This window comes from Asterias rubens, chromosome 2 (assembly GCF_902459465.1).
Source record: "Asterias rubens chromosome 2, eAstRub1.3, whole genome shotgun sequence".
Lineage (NCBI taxonomy): Eukaryota > Metazoa > Echinodermata > Asteroidea > Forcipulatida > Asteriidae > Asterias > Asterias rubens.
Window position 1 is genome coordinate 6,433,088 of NC_047063.1, and position 17,134 is coordinate 6,450,221.

The window sequence follows — 17,134 nt, forward strand, 5'->3', positions numbered from 1 at the left end:
TGTATCACGTGATGTGGCACAACACTGTTCCGGCCGTTGCTCTCGACCAATAGGAATGAATTTCAACACTTTTTACTGGTCATTAACAAAGGTTTATACACACCCACGTCACGCGCTCTCCACCAATAGGAATAGCGAAACTGTCTGAGGTATTTATGAATTATACATAACCCATGGCCCGCTCGATATGTGGCTTCACGCCGCCGCCCGCCGCACAAAAAGTAGCTGTATACATGTACAACACAACAAATGGATGAGGGTGCATCAAAAATACTGTGCCAATAAACAGTTTTTAATGGTATCCTGTTTATTTTGCAAAGCAATAACTTCCATACGCAACTCTGTGATATTGAACCCTGGTTTTTGCGTGTAGTTTCTTATGGTATTATTTTAAACAAACTTCAGTCATATTATTTTTCGCAAGACGTTGAAGCAGGTTGCCCATGGAGAACTGTGTACAAACTTCTTCTGATAGCGCCCTCTAGTGAAACATTCTCCTTCAACCCTTTATTTTTTTCAAAATGCGGCCGGAGAAATTCCCACACACTAGACGTAGACCATAAAGAAGCTGTGACATTCAATTAAAAACGCCCTCTTGTGGCAAGCGCATGACTCATAACACATTGATCAATAAATAATATTAGCATCTATCATATCCGCGTTGTTTGTGTTGCACACAGAGTGAACACGGCCCGGATGTAACCTGTACACACTTAGTTGACGGCTTTTTATATCTCCGTCGACAGATGATGGTGGTAGTTGGTAGGCAACCCAGCAATTTTTAGTTGTTTTAAAATCATATTAGGAATTTAAAAGTTGAATTCTTTTAACCATACTCCGTTCAACAAGGGAACTGCAGAGAAGCAACGAGGATTCACGGTCGCAGTCAGTTGGCCACAGACAAGCGGGTCTAATTCAGAAGTAATATAAAAACGGTGTCTTCTGCGAAGGATTGCTCATCTCATACTACCTCCATCCATGCTCTACTCTACCATGCTCTACTGCCAGTTTTGTTTAGTCAACCACTGCTGGTTTGTGTAGTGCTGTATTTACTGGCATGACTGCGTCCTGACAGAATGAATTATCATCAGAGAGCCTGGAGCCATGGGAGAACGAGGATACATACATGCTCAAGATAGATGGTAAGAATGGATTAACTTATTTTGCGAATAATTTCATTTGTTAAATATTTAGATACTGGTCAATCCAAATGTTGAATGTTAAAAGAATAATAGAGTCGGACTAGAGTAGAGTTTGTTTTAATAGCAGTGTAAGCACTTTATGTAATCCACCATATACATAAACTGACAAACCTGTAGAAGTTTGAGATCGATCGGCCATCTCGGTCACGAGAGAATAGTGAAAAAGTGATTACAAATTTTGCATTGCATCGATGCCAAAACAAAAATGAATAAAACACTCACTGAGCGATCGATAAACTCCTTATTTATTTCTCACCAAATATGACATTTCAAACAGAAATATTTCAAAGGATATTTTCTACTATCATCATTAGACCGTGAAAGTTTTATGTAAGCTTTATGTAAATCTGTGATCTTCACGATTTTTGTTTCTTGCCAAAGTTTGAGATAAAATGTAATTTTTTGGCTGGAAATTTAAATGGTGTTTAAGCTGGAACACTATAGCTCTAAAGAAATATTAAGAAATCAGAAATCAGAAACCAACTCATGTTAAAAAAAGAGAGCCAGGCAAGATGCCCCCCCCCCCCCCAGGACTGTGGGATTGTGGAATACCCCTCCTCTGATTGGCACCGACCAATGTCCTCACCGCCCTTCAATCAATCAATGGCAAAATTGTAGTTACGATATCGCACCTAGCAATATTGATGCTTCCTACCAAAGATAAAACACACCATCGGTCTGGGACTAAGCAACCCAGTAGCTACGTGTAGTTGCAAAGAAGCCCTTCAGCTGTCAGCAGGAATCGTGGGTAATACATTCATCGCAACTACCTACTAGCTATGTAGATGTGACGTTTTGTTTGCTTTCTACTCGCACTGTTGAGTGTTGTCTGAAGTTTGACCCAATTGATTGTCACTGCCTTGTTTAGAGCCATTGAACCCTTTCGGTAAACAGTATTGTCCAAGGCCCACACTTCGTGTATCACAACTTCTATATCAAATCACAAACCTGTGAAAATTTGGGCTTAATCGGTCATCGGAGTCGGGAGAAAATAACGGGAAAACCCACCCTTGTATTCGCGCGTTTCGCCGTGTCATGACATGTGTTTAAAATAAATCCGTAATTCTCGTTAACGAGAATTGATATTGTTTTACTGTTTTCTCAAAAAGTAAACCATTTCATGGAATAATATTTCAAGAGAAGTCTTTCACCATTACCTTCTGTAAACCCTGTAAGTTATTTGTAAATCTGTGAACTTTTTTTTCCTGTACCGAAAGGGTCCAATGGCTTTAAATACACGCAGCAGCACTGTTCAATTTCTGATAGCCTGAAGTAGAAGCACCTCTGTCCCATGTAAATTCGGTTACAAGTCGTCCCAAGCCCAAGTCATTTTTTTCTACTTTTTTTTCTTTTAAGTTCCCTTCAACTAAGGAAACAAGAACAAACGGCAAATTTTGACTAACCATTTTCTGGTTTGTGGCTTTTTGTTACATCATTTTTCCTGAAAAAAATAGTCTACGCTCAATTGAAAAGATGACGTTTTCAAAGTTTTTTTTTTATGTTACCAAGTTCCCTCTGAGATTTTGGACAGTGATATTTTCATAGGTAATATTGAGCAGATGCGTGGACATTTTGGGGGAATTTATAAAAAAAAATAGGGCCTACTGATGCCGAAGTGGTGAAACTACAAGACAAAATACAATTATTTTTCTCTTCAAAAGCTTAAATTTTTGAAATTTGAATTAGTCTAGGCCCCCCCAAGAAGTTTTAAAATTTGGTATTCTGAACTCAAATTTAGGAAGTTAGGCGGTCATGGTAAACCATGAAAACTTGCTGTAGTGAAACAAGATCTTTGGCACATTTTTACTTTGTGTGTGTTTGGGTTTAATAGCCCTGCAATCTGGGGCCCATCCCTAGATGGTTTTGCGATTTTACAAGTTTTGTCTTTCTTTCAAGTGGTTTATTTTTTTGATATTTTGTAAACAAAACACATACACACACAACCATTAAGTTTTAAAACCATTGTTAGTCATTTATTGTGCAGGTATTTACACACATGTACAGCACACAAAGCCAAATGCAGTATGAATCATTTTATTATCACAGTCAGTGCACTTTAGGGTACTAAAATATTATAGTGGTAAATACATCATAGGCCTAGTACATACAAATGTACATGTACAGTGACTAGTATAATTCAGATACACAATCATCTATTACATTAATTATGTTGATGACTTCCTTTCAATTCAAGGCCTTCTGACTGTCAGGGCCAACTAATACCTGACTCAGAGATTGTTATCTGTTCCTGTCAAGGTTCCCTGTACACAAAACAGACAAATAATATTTCATATGTCGTCATGATTTTCATACATAACAGGACTTAAACTTTGTGGCGAATTCATGGCTTGTTAAGGCGCTGAAAACTTTCAATGAACTAGAAAGTTTGTTACAAGATCAAAATAAAAACCAGACAAACCAACACAGTTTAGGCCTTTAAAGGCACTGTACGTGTTTGGTAGGCCTAATTGTCAAAGACCAGTGTTCCCACAATTGGAGTATCCCATCATAAGCATAAAATAACAAGCCTGTGCAAATTTGGGCTCAATTGGTCATCGAAGTTGCGAGAAAATGATGAAAGAAAAAACACCCTTGCTTGGATGAATTTGTGTGCTTTCGGAAAGTCTTTTATTATTTTAGTGAGAAATTACCTCTTTTTCAAAAACTACAATATTTTAGAGGGAGTCGTTTCCCACAATGTTTTCTACTATCAACAGCTCTCCAATGCTCGTTACCAAGTCAATTTTTAAGTTAATATTTGTTTTGACCAAACGTGTACCTTCCCTTTAAAGCAAACGCTATTTTTTTTAACAATCAAAAGTTGCATCATTATTTTGCTACACTCAACTTAAAAAAAACCACCACAAAACCGCCATGAATTGTCAGGCTATTCGCAAAACATTCCCACACTGCAGCTTTCAGTAACTTCCTGGTGCATTTTCTTTTTCAAGACTACTGAACAGTAAAGAATTGAAAGGTAACATGTGGAGCCTTTGTCTTTTTGAGATTTCTAGTGCTAGGGGCTGCTGTAATTTTTAAGTCCTGAATTTGTAGCACATTCTATAGGTCTACCATGTACAATGTAAGCTACTGGTATAATGCGTCACAGTATAAACTGCATGGAAATAGCAAGAGCAGACATTTTCAAAACAAATTGTGGTGTAAATGCAATGATAGTACAATAACTACATTTAACTATAAATAAATAGTAAAACTTGCAGGGAAAACCATGTGTAAATCTGTTATGAGTGAGTGTTGGCCCTCTTTTGAGTGAGTGATTAAGGGAATATAAGGGTGCAGACGAGTTCTTACACGGCCGTTTAAAGCTGGCAGGGTCGACGGCGAGGGCCCTGCAAGGTTTTAAACGGACGTTTAAGAACGAGTCACTACTCTTTTATTCCCATTCATAAATGCCCTTTTGTTTAATAACGCTTTAAAAAATACAATTACAGACACTTTGACAGTTGAAAATTCGGGGTTTGAAATATTTTTTCAAGAGTCTGTTGAAGAGTCTGTTGCGCGTGGGTTGTGTGTACGCACGCGCTTAGAAATAGATAACGCGCCCGCGCCTAGAAGTAGATTACGCGCTGTTACTAATAGCTATGAATTGCGTTCCGCGTGATAATCTTGCGCGCCTGACACGAGGAAGCCAGCCGGTTATAACACTGGTCATTATCAACCGTTTAAACACCCCCATGTGACGCGCTCTCCACCAATAGGAGTAGAGAAACTGTCTGGGGTATTTATGAATGTCTCTTTTGAGTGAGTGTTGGCTCTGAAAAGAGTAATAACTACATACGGGTACATAAACAACAATGATGATAGGCCTGAAGTCACCTCGATCTACTAAGCAAAACATAATGTAGTAGTCCCAGCCGATTTCCTAACTCCCGCCCAGGTACATAAGTGGTAAGCAGGACAGTTCTTTTCACAAATGAGAAGGCGATTGCCTTCGTTGCCCCTGGCCATTTCCGCTATTGCCGATTGCCTAGCCTGGTGCCCTTGAAATGCTCAGTACAAATTTACAATATGCTCATAGGGCGCCCTTTACCATGGAAAAAATGCCCTTATTGGTGCCTTTCAAAAACAAAGCATACAGGCCTGCAAGTTCTCAAAAACACTGTTTTATGTTGGTAACAAAATGCCCAAAGTTCTTCTCCTGTAGCATAATGATCGTTAAGATGATTGGCAATAAATAACAAATAAGTATGAAAAATTTGCTTCCTCAGGGAAATTAAGTTTTCAGGAAACTTGTAATCTATAGCAAAAAGGAAATTGCTCCTAAGTGTTAGTTCTAACATTCCTGAGGTAAATTGAGAAACAGCCTTTGAGGCGCAACAAATGTGCTCAAAAAATCCCTGACAAACCTGGGAAAAAATCCCCAAGGTGTGATCACCCGTATAATTATGTATCTTGCTGAAATTAGTACTGCTTGCTATGTATGGTTAATTGAAAACCACATGAATTGTTAAAGGGCAGGTACACGTTTGGTAATTGTCAAAGACCAGTCTTCTCATTTGGTCTATCCCAACATAAGCATAAAATAACAAACCTGTGAAAATTTGACCTAAATTGGTTATCAAAGTTGCGAGAAAATGATGAGAGAAAAAAACACCCTTGTTGGACGCATTTGTGTGCTTTCAGTTAGGAATTAGTGAGAAATAACCTCTTTCTCAAACTCTATACATATGATATGTACTTCAGAGAGAGCCGTTTCTCACAATGTTTAATACACGACCAACAGCAAACGTGTACCGATTCAATGGAGTGTTCATTTTCATATAACAATGTACATTGTCCATGAACCCGAGAGGTGGTTTGCAATTATTTTGAGTAATTACCAATAGTGTCCACTGCCTTTAAGCATCCAGCCTTTTGGAAAAAATAACATAAGAACTAATTTTTTTAAAACCTTAGTTAACTGTTTATTCACATTCCACTCATCAAAACACATATATTAGTGACAAAAGCTTTATTTTGAAAAAATACCACTTCCAGGTGACTTTAACATTTTCCATGCAGTTTTGTGTGTTTTTTTTATGTAAAGTTTGTTAAAAACAGTCATTATTTTGCTGGTATGTTGTTCAGGGGGTTGTAATTTTGTTAAACCTCAATAATCAAGAGATGTTTACCCTGAAATATTTAACATAGGTCTCTTACATGACATAAACATGTCCAGGGTACTCCCAAGGTTTTTTTCTGGTGCATTCTGGACCCAAATGTTTGGCAGTAGCACGCTGAATTGAAACGAATCAAGGCCTATACAGTACTTTTTTTTGTTTTTTGTTTAGAGAGCCCACACTGTGAATCTGGAAAATTCTTTGTGGTTTTCTCCTATGATGTTTTTTGTGAAATTATTGTCTGAACAAAAAATAACATATAAATTCAACTGTTGACTTTGAACTGATGAAGTACCATTCAATTTTATTGATCAATAATGAAGTACACTTTCAATCTTTTCTGGCACCTGTTCTTGAAAGTAAAAACAGTTTAAAAACTAAATGCATGCTAAACTGGGGAACAAGTTTTTCTTAGTTGATTCTATCATATGGTCTTATTAAAAGAATTCTGGTCCTGTTGAACATTTTGAACCACAAGCCCTGTGTGGTTTTTCCTAAAAGCTCCATCTCTGACAGCCAAATTCTATTTGTTTTTGAAAATGTTACACTAGCAAACATCCTGTCAGTGATCACCTTGGCATTGTTTCCTGTAATCTTTATTGATACAATGTCTGCAGATGACTGTTGGAGATAAGTTTGGAACGTTTGCTCTCAAAAAGTAACGTCACGAGTGATGTTAAGGCCATCAAGAGAAAACCGAAAAGTCAACATCCTGTACGACAAAGTTTGATTTCAATGACAAGGTTCTGTTATTTAAGGCAACCCTAGACACTGTTGGCTTAAGACCAGTATTCTCACTCGATGTATCCCACTATATGACAATTTGGACGCAATTGGTCATCAAATTTTCAAGAGAATAATGAAATAGAAACACCATAGTTGCATAATTATTTGTGTGCTTTCAGACAGCATTAAGTCTTTTAATATTTGAGTCAGAAATGACATCTTTCTATCAAAATGACATTACTTCAGAGGGAGCCGTTTTTCACAATGTTTAATACATGGCCAACAGCTCTCCATTGCTCATTACCAAGTAAGTTTTTATGCTAATAATTATTTTGAGTAATTACCAATAGCGTCCAGTGCCTCTACAGTTTGGAAGGAGATATGTAACTGAAAAGTCAACATCCTGTACGCGGTTCTATGCCAATGACAAGGTTCAATGACAAGGTTCTTTGCCAACATTGCTGACAGTGACACGGTTTTAAAAAATGAACACAGGGTCAAAGGTTATGACCTTCACTATTGCATGGTCTTTGTGGTTTCTGCAAAGCTCTGTAGATTGAGTAGAAGTAACAAGTGGTATTTGCAGTTCATGCATGGATGGAGCTTTTGATAAAACATTTTGAAGCTTAAACAGGAAGTACATAGTAAGACATGTGAATGATGTTGGGTAAATACTACATGATGTAAAAAGCGTTGGTTTTAATGCACTTGCAATGCAAAAAGTATTTATAACAAAATTATATTTGTAATTCGCTTTGAAAGCCTCTCATTTTTGTATAATGAACATAACATATGTGACCCGCTACGTGAAAATGAGTCAGATGTTGACAATTTCAAGGATTGAGTTATATGCATGGCTGGAAAGAACACACCAACAGCAGTAATTTGGTATAATGTCTAAGCTTTGGGGTGTATCGTGTTGCTGAGTTACTTCCGTTTAAAATTAGTCAATACATCATTTTTTCTGAAAAACGAATTACAAGTAAAGTGATGTTTTAAACTACCATTTCGCGCAAAAGGATATAAATTAGACATAAGTATGATCACAAAATTGTTGTATTCATAGCTTTATTGCATAAAAGTAAGTGTTCTAAAGGTTAACCATGCAAATATAAATCTTAACAAGTAAAAAAAAAAAATAATAAATAAAAATGATTTTTTTTCTCTTTTTTTTTCCACATTAAACTGTCCATTACTTAATAATGCATTGGGCGACATCTGACTCATTTTCTCGTAGCGGGTCACATATAGGACATTGCTGTACTGCACAGTGGTATCCCGATATCTGTTTTCCTGTGACAAAAGATTTTAGAGATCTGTAATTCAAATCTTAGGTGAAGCCATGTTCCAATTGGAATTTTTAAAATAACGTGACATTTCTGTACAAAACAAAATTAAATCATGGTAAACTGACCTCAACTTACCGCACCTGCGATGTAAAACTAACAGGCCACGCAGCCACGGTAACTTAACGAGGTTGATAGAAAGTCCAATGGGACCAGCTTCGTGCTGTCATGTTGTAAAACTGATTGCAAACGTCGCAAAATATAAGTCCAGTTGTGAACCCACGGTAGAACACCAACCCTATAGTCATGGAAACTTTCCGCCTGGCAGCGACAGAAAAAGTGAAATGGGAACACAGCTTAAAGGGACACGTTGCCTTGGATCGGGTGAGATGGTTTAATGAGAAGTGTTTGAAGCCGTTCGTATGAATAAAAGGGTTATCCTGTGTTGTAAAAGTCAAATATAATGATCCACATAATAATGCTTTGAAATTGCATTGTTTTCCTTTTGTTTTACGAATTAACACGGTCGGCCATTTGGTGGTGTCACAAATTTGACTTCACAAAATGGCATGCCGTGTTAGTTCACAGCGTTTAGGATCACCATGCAATTTCATGGCATTATTGTGTGGATCATTATAGTCTACTCTCAAAACATCTTTCCAACCATGCATTTTATAAAGGTTTCAAATGCTTTTCATAGACCAACTCGCCCAATCCAAGGCAACATGTCCCTAAATGTAAGAACTACATTAGTAATAATGTCACCAGATTACCATTCCATGGCCAATACATGGAGGTGGTGCATTTTGGATGTCAGATATTTCTCATAAAATCTGTCATTTTCATGAAATAAATCAGTTCTCAATTTAAAAAAGTTTCCTTTGTGTTTGTTTCGCCTTTCAAGCGGCGCTTGCAAGCATTTCAGGGCAGGACTGTGGTTGCATGACTTTCATTTTAATTGAGAGTGTACTGCAGTGTATGCGAAAAATTATTGGCGCCCGCACAAACAAATGCGAACACAGTCACATATGTATTTGGTCATTCGGAAAACTGAACACCGGGTACAGTGCACTTGTTTTTTTACAATGTACATTCCTACACCCACACCCACACAAGTCAGATTTAAGCAATTTATGGTACTACATTCATAGGATTCCAGGTCCCTGTTTTTATTGCACAATGGTGTTGAACTTGGTGACATTAACTCCTGAATAAGTACAATGCACAGGAGTAGCTGAGGGCTTTATCTATAAGTGGAGCATGGATAGCTTGAGTACATTGTTGACCTTGCATTTGCAGACACTTTTAAAGGAACACGTTGCCTTGGATCGGACGAGTTGGTCTATGAAAAGCGTTTGAAACCGTTGTTATGAAATGCATATGGTTAGGAAGATGTTTTAAAAGTAGAATATAATGATCCACACAAGTATCACTCAAAATTGCACGGTTTTCCTTTTACGTCGCGAACTAACACGGTCGGCCATTTATGGGAGTCAAAGTTTTGACTCCCATAAAACGAAACCCACGCAATTTAAAGCCATTGGACCCTTTCGGTTCAGAAAAAAAAAAAAAAGTTCACAGATTTACAAATAACTTACAGGGTTTACAGAAGGCAATGGTGAAAGACTTCTCTTGAAATATTATTCCATGAAATGCTTTACTTTTTGAGAAAACAGCAAAACAATATAAATTCTCGTTAACGAGAATTACGGATTTATTTTAAACACATGTCATGACATGGCGAAAAGCGCGTAAACAAGGGTGGGATTTTCCGTTGTTTTCTCCCGACTCCGATGACCGATTGAGCCTAAATTTACACAGGTTTGTTATTTGATATAGAAGTTGTGGTACACAAAGTCTGGGCCTTGGACAACACTGTTTACCGAAAGGGTCCAATGGCTTTAAAGTAGCGTAATGCAAGTAATGTGGATTCTATTACACAATTGGAAACAAATGCGTAGGCGGTGCACTGTTTACCACATGGCAATCATTACCATGGGTTTTGGAACAATGCAAAATGTATGGATTTGTATACATATTCAGGTTCTAGTATGACAGTTAGCATAAAAAGCATGTACATTATTTGCCATAACAGGCCTGGGCCCAATTTCATAGAGCTGCTCAGCACAAAAATGTGCTTAGCATGAAATTTCTTCATTGATAAAAACAGGATTACCAACCAAATTAATTTTGATTTGGTGCATATTGCTTGTTAAATACAGGTATTCAGCTGTTGTTTGCTTATCCTGAAAAGCACGTGGAAATTTGGTTGGTAATCCTGTTTTTATCAAAGCAAAAATTTCATGCTAAGCAAATTTTTGTGCTTAACAGCTCCATGACATTGGGCCCTGTATGCTTCGTTGTTGAGAGGGCAATGGCACAAAGGCATTTTCTCCCCGGTAAAGCACCCTATGTGAAAATTGTAAATTACGACTGTGGCTCCAGAGCATTTAAAGGGCACCAAGGCATGGAGGCAATCTCCTACATGTACGTTGCCTCTGTCAAATATTTGGACCGAGAGTAAAAAAGTATGCGAGGAATTGACTCCCAAAATGGTGGTTCAAATGAGGCGCATACATTTGTGAGGGTACATTGTGCAAAGAGTCAAAACATGCACCTGTGTATGATACATGTATGTTTCAGAAAAGTTTTATATTCATTATGACACATGGAGGCAAGTTGTTCCTCCATGGAGCCACATCCGAGCTGTGTGTGTTTTTAATGTGATTATTAATGTTACCAGATTTGAGAAATGCTTGCGGTTGAAATGGAAAGCAGTTAAAATGGTGTCCATTTCATTTTGGCTTCTCAGAACTGCGCGTCATTTGAAACCTTGCTTTGTGCTTGAGCCTTTCGCTTCTTTGATGGTACTCCAATCAAAGGCAGGGTAGCCTACACTTGTTGTAATTGTCAAAAACCAGTATTCTCCTTCAGTGTATCCAAACATACATGTATTAGAAAATTGTAAGAAAAAACCACCCTTGTTGCAAAGAATTGTGTACTTTCAGATGTGTGAGAAAGGCTTCACGCCTAAATCCTTTTTTCAGATTCAATAATTTTTGTCAAAATCACCTCTTTCCCTACATTGTTTGAAAAGGGGTAATTTCTAACAACTCGCCAGTGCTCTTTACCAAGAAGGTCATAAAATTAACTTGTGGAGTAATTACCAGAAGTACACCCTGCCTGACAACTATTACATAATCTGATTGAATCTACATGTAGCTACATGTAAGTCACACACTATAAAACTGTCTTTGATAGGTAATTTGCAATTATATAACATGTAGACTTATCTGCTCCATTATTCACTGGCAGGAAACGCGTAGAATTGTTTTCCTAATTAGAGAGGGCAATCAATGTATATTATGTCTTTAAAACGAATGCCCCTGGCTTGGTCCGTTAACAGCTCCAGCCACCAACAGCCATTACCACGCAGTGAAGACTGGGTCCAAACCCTTCACACAGGCCCAATATAGCGAGATCGAAAGTGAAAACGAAAACAAGAGTGATAAAAATGCACGCCCTTGATTGGTTGATGAAAGGCAGTGGACACTATTGGTAATTACTCACAATAATTTTTTGCATAAAAAGTTACTTGGTAATGAGTAATGGGGAGATGTTGATGGTATAAAACATTGTGAGAAAGTGCTCTCTCTGAAGTAACAAAGTTTTCGAGAAGTTTGATTTTGAGACCTCAGATTTGGAATTTGATGTCTCGAAATCAAGCATCTTAAAGCACACAACTTTGTGTGAGAAGGGTGTTTTTTAATTTCATTCATATGTCGTAACTTCGCAGCAATTTGAGCTCAAATTTTTACAGGTTTATTATTTTATGCATTTAAGTTAAATTACAACAAGTGGGATGACTGGTCTTTGACAATTACCAATAGTGTCTATTGTCTTTAAGCGTGGAACAAATCCAACCAATAGAATGCGTTCTCTTTGCGTCGTGATCATTATCGTTTTCATTATCGCTGCAGGGTGGCTCTGCCTTTATTCCTTAATTGTACTTCAATTGAAGCACACACACACCCTAAAACTGTTCATGATTGGTAATTTACATAAAATATAGTACTTATCTGACAGGAAACAGGGCCAAATTTCATAGAGCTGCTAAGCAAAAAAATTTCTTCCCTGGTAAAAACAGGATTACCAACTAAATTTCAATTTGTTGCATATTCCTTGTTACTGGTATTCAGCTGTTGTTTGCTCATCCTGAAAATCACGTTAAAATTTGGTTGGTAATCCTGTTTTTATCAAGGAAGAAATTTCATGCTAAGCAAATTTCTGTGCTTAGCAGCTCTATGAAATTGGGCCCTGGTTACATTGAACTCATAATGAGTAATGGCAACCATTGTATATTATTATGTTAAAAACAGTTAGTGGGATATCAGTCTTCATCACTATGGCTATGCTAGACAGTGAGTTAGATTGAAACCAAGCCAAACTATTGGTTATTATTCAAAATAATTGTAAGCATAAAAACTTACTTGGTAACGAGTGACGGAGAGCTGTTGATAGTATAAAACATTGTGAGAAACAGATTCCTCTTAAATAATGTTGTTTTTGAGAAAGAGCTAATTTCTCCTTCAAAAAGCCTTTTTTAGGCATCTGAAAGCACACAAGTTGGTGCAGCTAGGATGTTTTTTGTTTTATTATTTTCTTGCAACTTCGATGACCAATTGAGTCCAAATTTTCACAGATTTGTTATTTTATGCATAAAATGTTGGTCTTTGACAATTATCAAAGGTGTTCAGTGCCCTTAGCAGAGCCAACAAAGTATAACAATGTTGAAACACTATGACTCTTTGTCTCATTCACGAAATGAGTTAATGAATGACAAAAGTCTAGGGGCCTTATACCCAGGTATTGATAATATACCCTGTGTGCAGTGTTGTAGTCCGGACCTGATAGTCCGAGACAAAGACTTTAAGGACCGAGACCTTTATCAGTTAATGATCACATTAATTAATAAAAGTGGCGTGCTAAAGCACCGGATTCGATCTCTGGTGTTTGATCAGCAGAGTGTGGGTTTGAGTCCCGGTCGTGACACTTGCTACGTAAAATTGGGGAGGTCGTGCTGTCTGCTCTACCGGCAAGGCTTCGGATTGATGATACCCAAGCCTACATCCGTATGGACTGTAAAAGGGGTAACCCTGTTTCAGACCTAGGAGTAGGTGGCAACAGCCTCTGGAATAAAATAATTGTAGCCCACACCTTGAAGTGGCCTTGAAGTGGCCTGTGTGTCTGGCGACTTGCATAACAAAAAGTTGTGCAACTGTGTGATTGATTGTGGGCACAATTTTAGTTTCATTGAAGAGCAAGTGCAAGTAAACAATTTGTAAAAATAATTGTAACAACCAAGCTACTTGACTTGTGTTTGAATGCTAGGCTCTTTAGTGGGACATGTGGTGAGTAAATTGAAAACTCTAAAATAAACTAATAAAATACACATTTTTTTAAATTTTATTTCAGATCATACCAAAATGAGGATGGTTCAATGCAAAGCTGATGAAAACGAGTCAATTTGAGAACATTTGAGTTTCCGAATATACTGCAAATCGGGGACAACATGGCACTCCGTAACTTTCATCTGGTTATCTTTTTGACTTGCATAGTTTGTCTGCATGTTTGTGCGGCAGACACAACCAATGCAGCTGCGGACCAGACTGGAACAGATATTTCTACAGATGGTTTCCTTGAACCTAGTGGAACAACTGCAGAACCAGAACCAACGAGTGAGCCTACCACTGAGTTGGAACCCGAACCAACAAGTGAGCCAACACCGGAACCAGAGCCAGAACCGACAAGTAATCATCCACCTGAATCGGCAGAACCAACATCTCCAGAACCGGAACCAAGCGGTGAGCTAACATCTCCAGAACCGGAACCAAGTGGTGAGCCTTCTTCAGAACCGGAGCCCAAACCAAGTGGTGAGCCTACTTCAGAACCGGAGCCCGAACCAAGTGGTGAGCCTTCTTCAGAACCGGAGCCCGAACCAAGTGGTGAGCCTTCTTCGGAACCGGAACCAGACACCACAGAGCTCCCACCATTTGCAGAGCCGGTTCCAGATTGGAAGATAGCCTTACCACTCTATGGGTACTTCTGGTACGTTCATATTTACATCCTCGGCTCACTCTTTGCTCTGTTGGCGTTGTATTCCTTGGTGAGTCTGATTCGTCTGAGGAAACGTCGACTGTTGAGCATGGGTTACTTTGTCGCCCTGAACCTGATGATGTTGGTAATGGGTGTGGATCGCGCAGTGTATCTCTTCGTGGACGCGTATAACCATAAGCAGATATTCCCACTACCAGTTGCATACATGCTTCTTGGTATGGGGTTCCCCTGTCTATCATCTGCTTTCAGCATCTTATTCCTGGCGTTGCTGAATTCGACTAAAACACAACTTGTGTCACGGAAGGTACAGGGACCTAAAGCCCTGTCTGCCATGATCACGTTTCATTTTACGATTTCTATTTTGGTTGATGTGATTGTGGGACTTTTTACAAAAGCTCAAGTCTTGTTGCTCCTCTGCCAGGCAGTCTTTCTCATCTGGGGACTCTTCTTGTCCGTCAGCTATCTTGTCATATTTCGCAGACTTCACATTTCGTCCTTGCGACAGTTCCGCGAGTTGAACCGACTCAGCATGACGAAGCGCACTACATCACTTTACGGCATCTCCCCGTTTATGAAGAAACCGAGAAACAATTGGAGTAGTGCAATCAAGGTGACTCTGCTGACCTCCTTCTTTGGAGTAACAATCGGGCTGCTTCAGCTGTACGGCATTCTAGTGGTGTATGGACCGTTGGGTGAAAAGGTTCCAGAGCCTTGGTCCTGGGTTTGGTACCAGCTGGCATTCAGAATCTGCGAGTTTGCTATGTGCGCGCTGATGAGCTACGTAGCTACTCAGCCGTTTCGGTACACAGTCAGCGGGAAAGAAAAACCCATGTGTATGGAGTGTACTAAATGCATGTGTTGCAATGTCATCACTGGAAAGACGAGTCATGATTTGAACGCACACAGTGTGGATTCTTATCGACTTGTTAGTGGAGACTTTGACGCTTCAGCGACATTTCAGGCAAATGACTACAACCCAACTACAAATGCCATGCAAGTCCAACAAGGCAAGCCAGTTCAAACAGAAACCCTTCCACTAGCTTCTGGAAGTCCACAGTCATCCCCGACTGGTTTCTACCCAAGAGGTGTCTCTCTTCCACTCGATGACAGCATGAGCACCTTCAAGCCTCAAACATTGCATTCCAATAACGCAGATGATAAAATGGCGGACAACACAAAAAACAATTTAGCTCTGAAAATGCCGAAGCAGTCCACAAGTTTCAAAGAGACCAATAATGCAGCTCCACTTCCAAAAAAAGTGAGCATACCCGCTTCTGCACCAGTAATCAGCACCCAAGATCCCTTCAAGGATAACATGTGTACGGTAATAACCGACATGTTTCCCGGTGAAAACATTAGTAGTAAAAACAAAAACAACCATCATTCATGCCCTTCGACACCATTACAAGAGAGTAGTCCAAGCTCAAAAGCAAGAGGTTTCCCTCAACGTTTGTCATTGTCGAGTCTGCAGTTAGATGATAAAACTGCGAGCTCTGCTCCAGAGAGAAATGAAGAAGCGGAGGTTTCATCAAAGAATCCGGATACAAAAGAGAATTCAACGGAGCAGATGAGCAAAATCCAGACGGATGAACAAATATTGAACAGAGCTGAGCAAGACGAGAATGACATTGTATATGTTTAGGCAATGTTTTAGAGTCAGGGGATAATGAAACATACAGTGGAAAATGTTTTTAAACAATACAACTTAAATCAGCAAATGGTATGTGTATGAACTTTGGAATCCGTTGTTAATATCTACCAAATCATGAACGCTGTGGTTACGTGTCACGTGAACACAGGAAATGTTAAAAAGTGTTTTCATTATAGGAAGTTTCGGTTTTAGGTGTGGTAAGAAAACCCCTGAGAATTATTCTGTGGGAAAATCCATGCAATCTGGTAGGGACTGAAAACCCCTTCCACATATTGCCCAAGCAGAGTTCAAACAGGGGTCTTAGAGGTAAAAGGCGAGGAACAAAACAACTATGCCAACTCGACCAAGTGTTTGCTAGATTGTTACAAACAATTGACAAGAAGTATTTTAAGTTATCACACAAGCGCAGGTGGAATACAAAAAAATATAGCGCTTCTGCGTCCCATATCCAACTCGAAGGCCGAGTTGGATATGGGACGCAGACGCGCTAAATTTTTTCGTATTTCACAAGCGCGCATGTGATAACGAATTTATCTTCCAGTCTCACTTGCAACGCGCAAAATTAAAAATTTCAGAGCGTTATTTAACGCGCACAAAGTTTAGAATGTAATTTTTGCACTGTCCGTATACGGAGCGTGACAAAATTACATTTCACAATACGCACTGTGTAATAAAAACAGAGGAAGTAGGATATAAAACAGAGGTCGTAGCATATATGTTTTTATCCCCCTAGTAGTTCGTGCTTCTGATTGGTGGATTAGCGCGTACTGGAAGATAAATACTCATACACACTGTGCATTCCTGTAAGTTTTTAAGACTTATTTCTAATATTTATTTATTCAGTTCGCTTTCTGAAATTATTGTTATTTTTTTTGCCAAACAATTTCTTAAAAAAATGTGAAGTAGCCAACTTCACAGTTTGTTTAAATATTACTCTTCAGTTTTGTTTTGCTGTTGTACCTGTACAGTACTTGTAGAAATGTAAATTCTCTACAAATGCCACCCTAGCAGGATGACTTGGTCTTATTCTTC

General features: G+C 38.7%; 1 protein-coding gene across 2 annotated transcripts; it reads left to right on the plus strand.

Moving 5' to 3' along the window:
• The first annotated feature begins 695 nt into the window (after positions 1 to 695).
• Positions 696 to 16,693, plus strand: LOC117305975 (proline-rich transmembrane protein 4-like). 2 transcript variants are annotated; one of them, XM_033790827.1, is made up of 3 exons: positions 696 to 1,142; positions 13,810 to 14,012; positions 14,064 to 16,693. In XM_033790827.1, exons 2-3 carry the CDS (start codon positions 13,907 to 13,909, stop codon positions 16,091 to 16,093), a joined length of 2,136 nt encoding a protein of 711 aa, XP_033646718.1. In that variant the 5' UTR covers positions 696 to 1,142; positions 13,810 to 13,906; the 3' UTR covers positions 16,094 to 16,693. The 2 variants fall into 2 exon arrangements, with proteins under 2 accessions (XP_033646718.1, XP_033646724.1); XM_033790833.1 differs by having other exon boundaries at positions 13,810 to 14,009; positions 14,061 to 16,693.
• The last annotated feature ends 441 nt before the right edge of the window (positions 16,694 to 17,134 follow it).

Bases quoted from the DNA above. Each gene is read 5' to 3' on its own strand.
- LOC117305975 (XM_033790827.1), top strand. From the start codon at position 13,907: ATGGCACTCCGTAACTTTCATCTGGTTATCTTTTTGACTTGCATAGTT. The intron at 14,013-14,063 runs ATATTTCTACAG...CTGCAGAACCAG, and splicing joins TGCGGACCAGACTGGAACAG to AACCAACGAGTGAGCCTACC.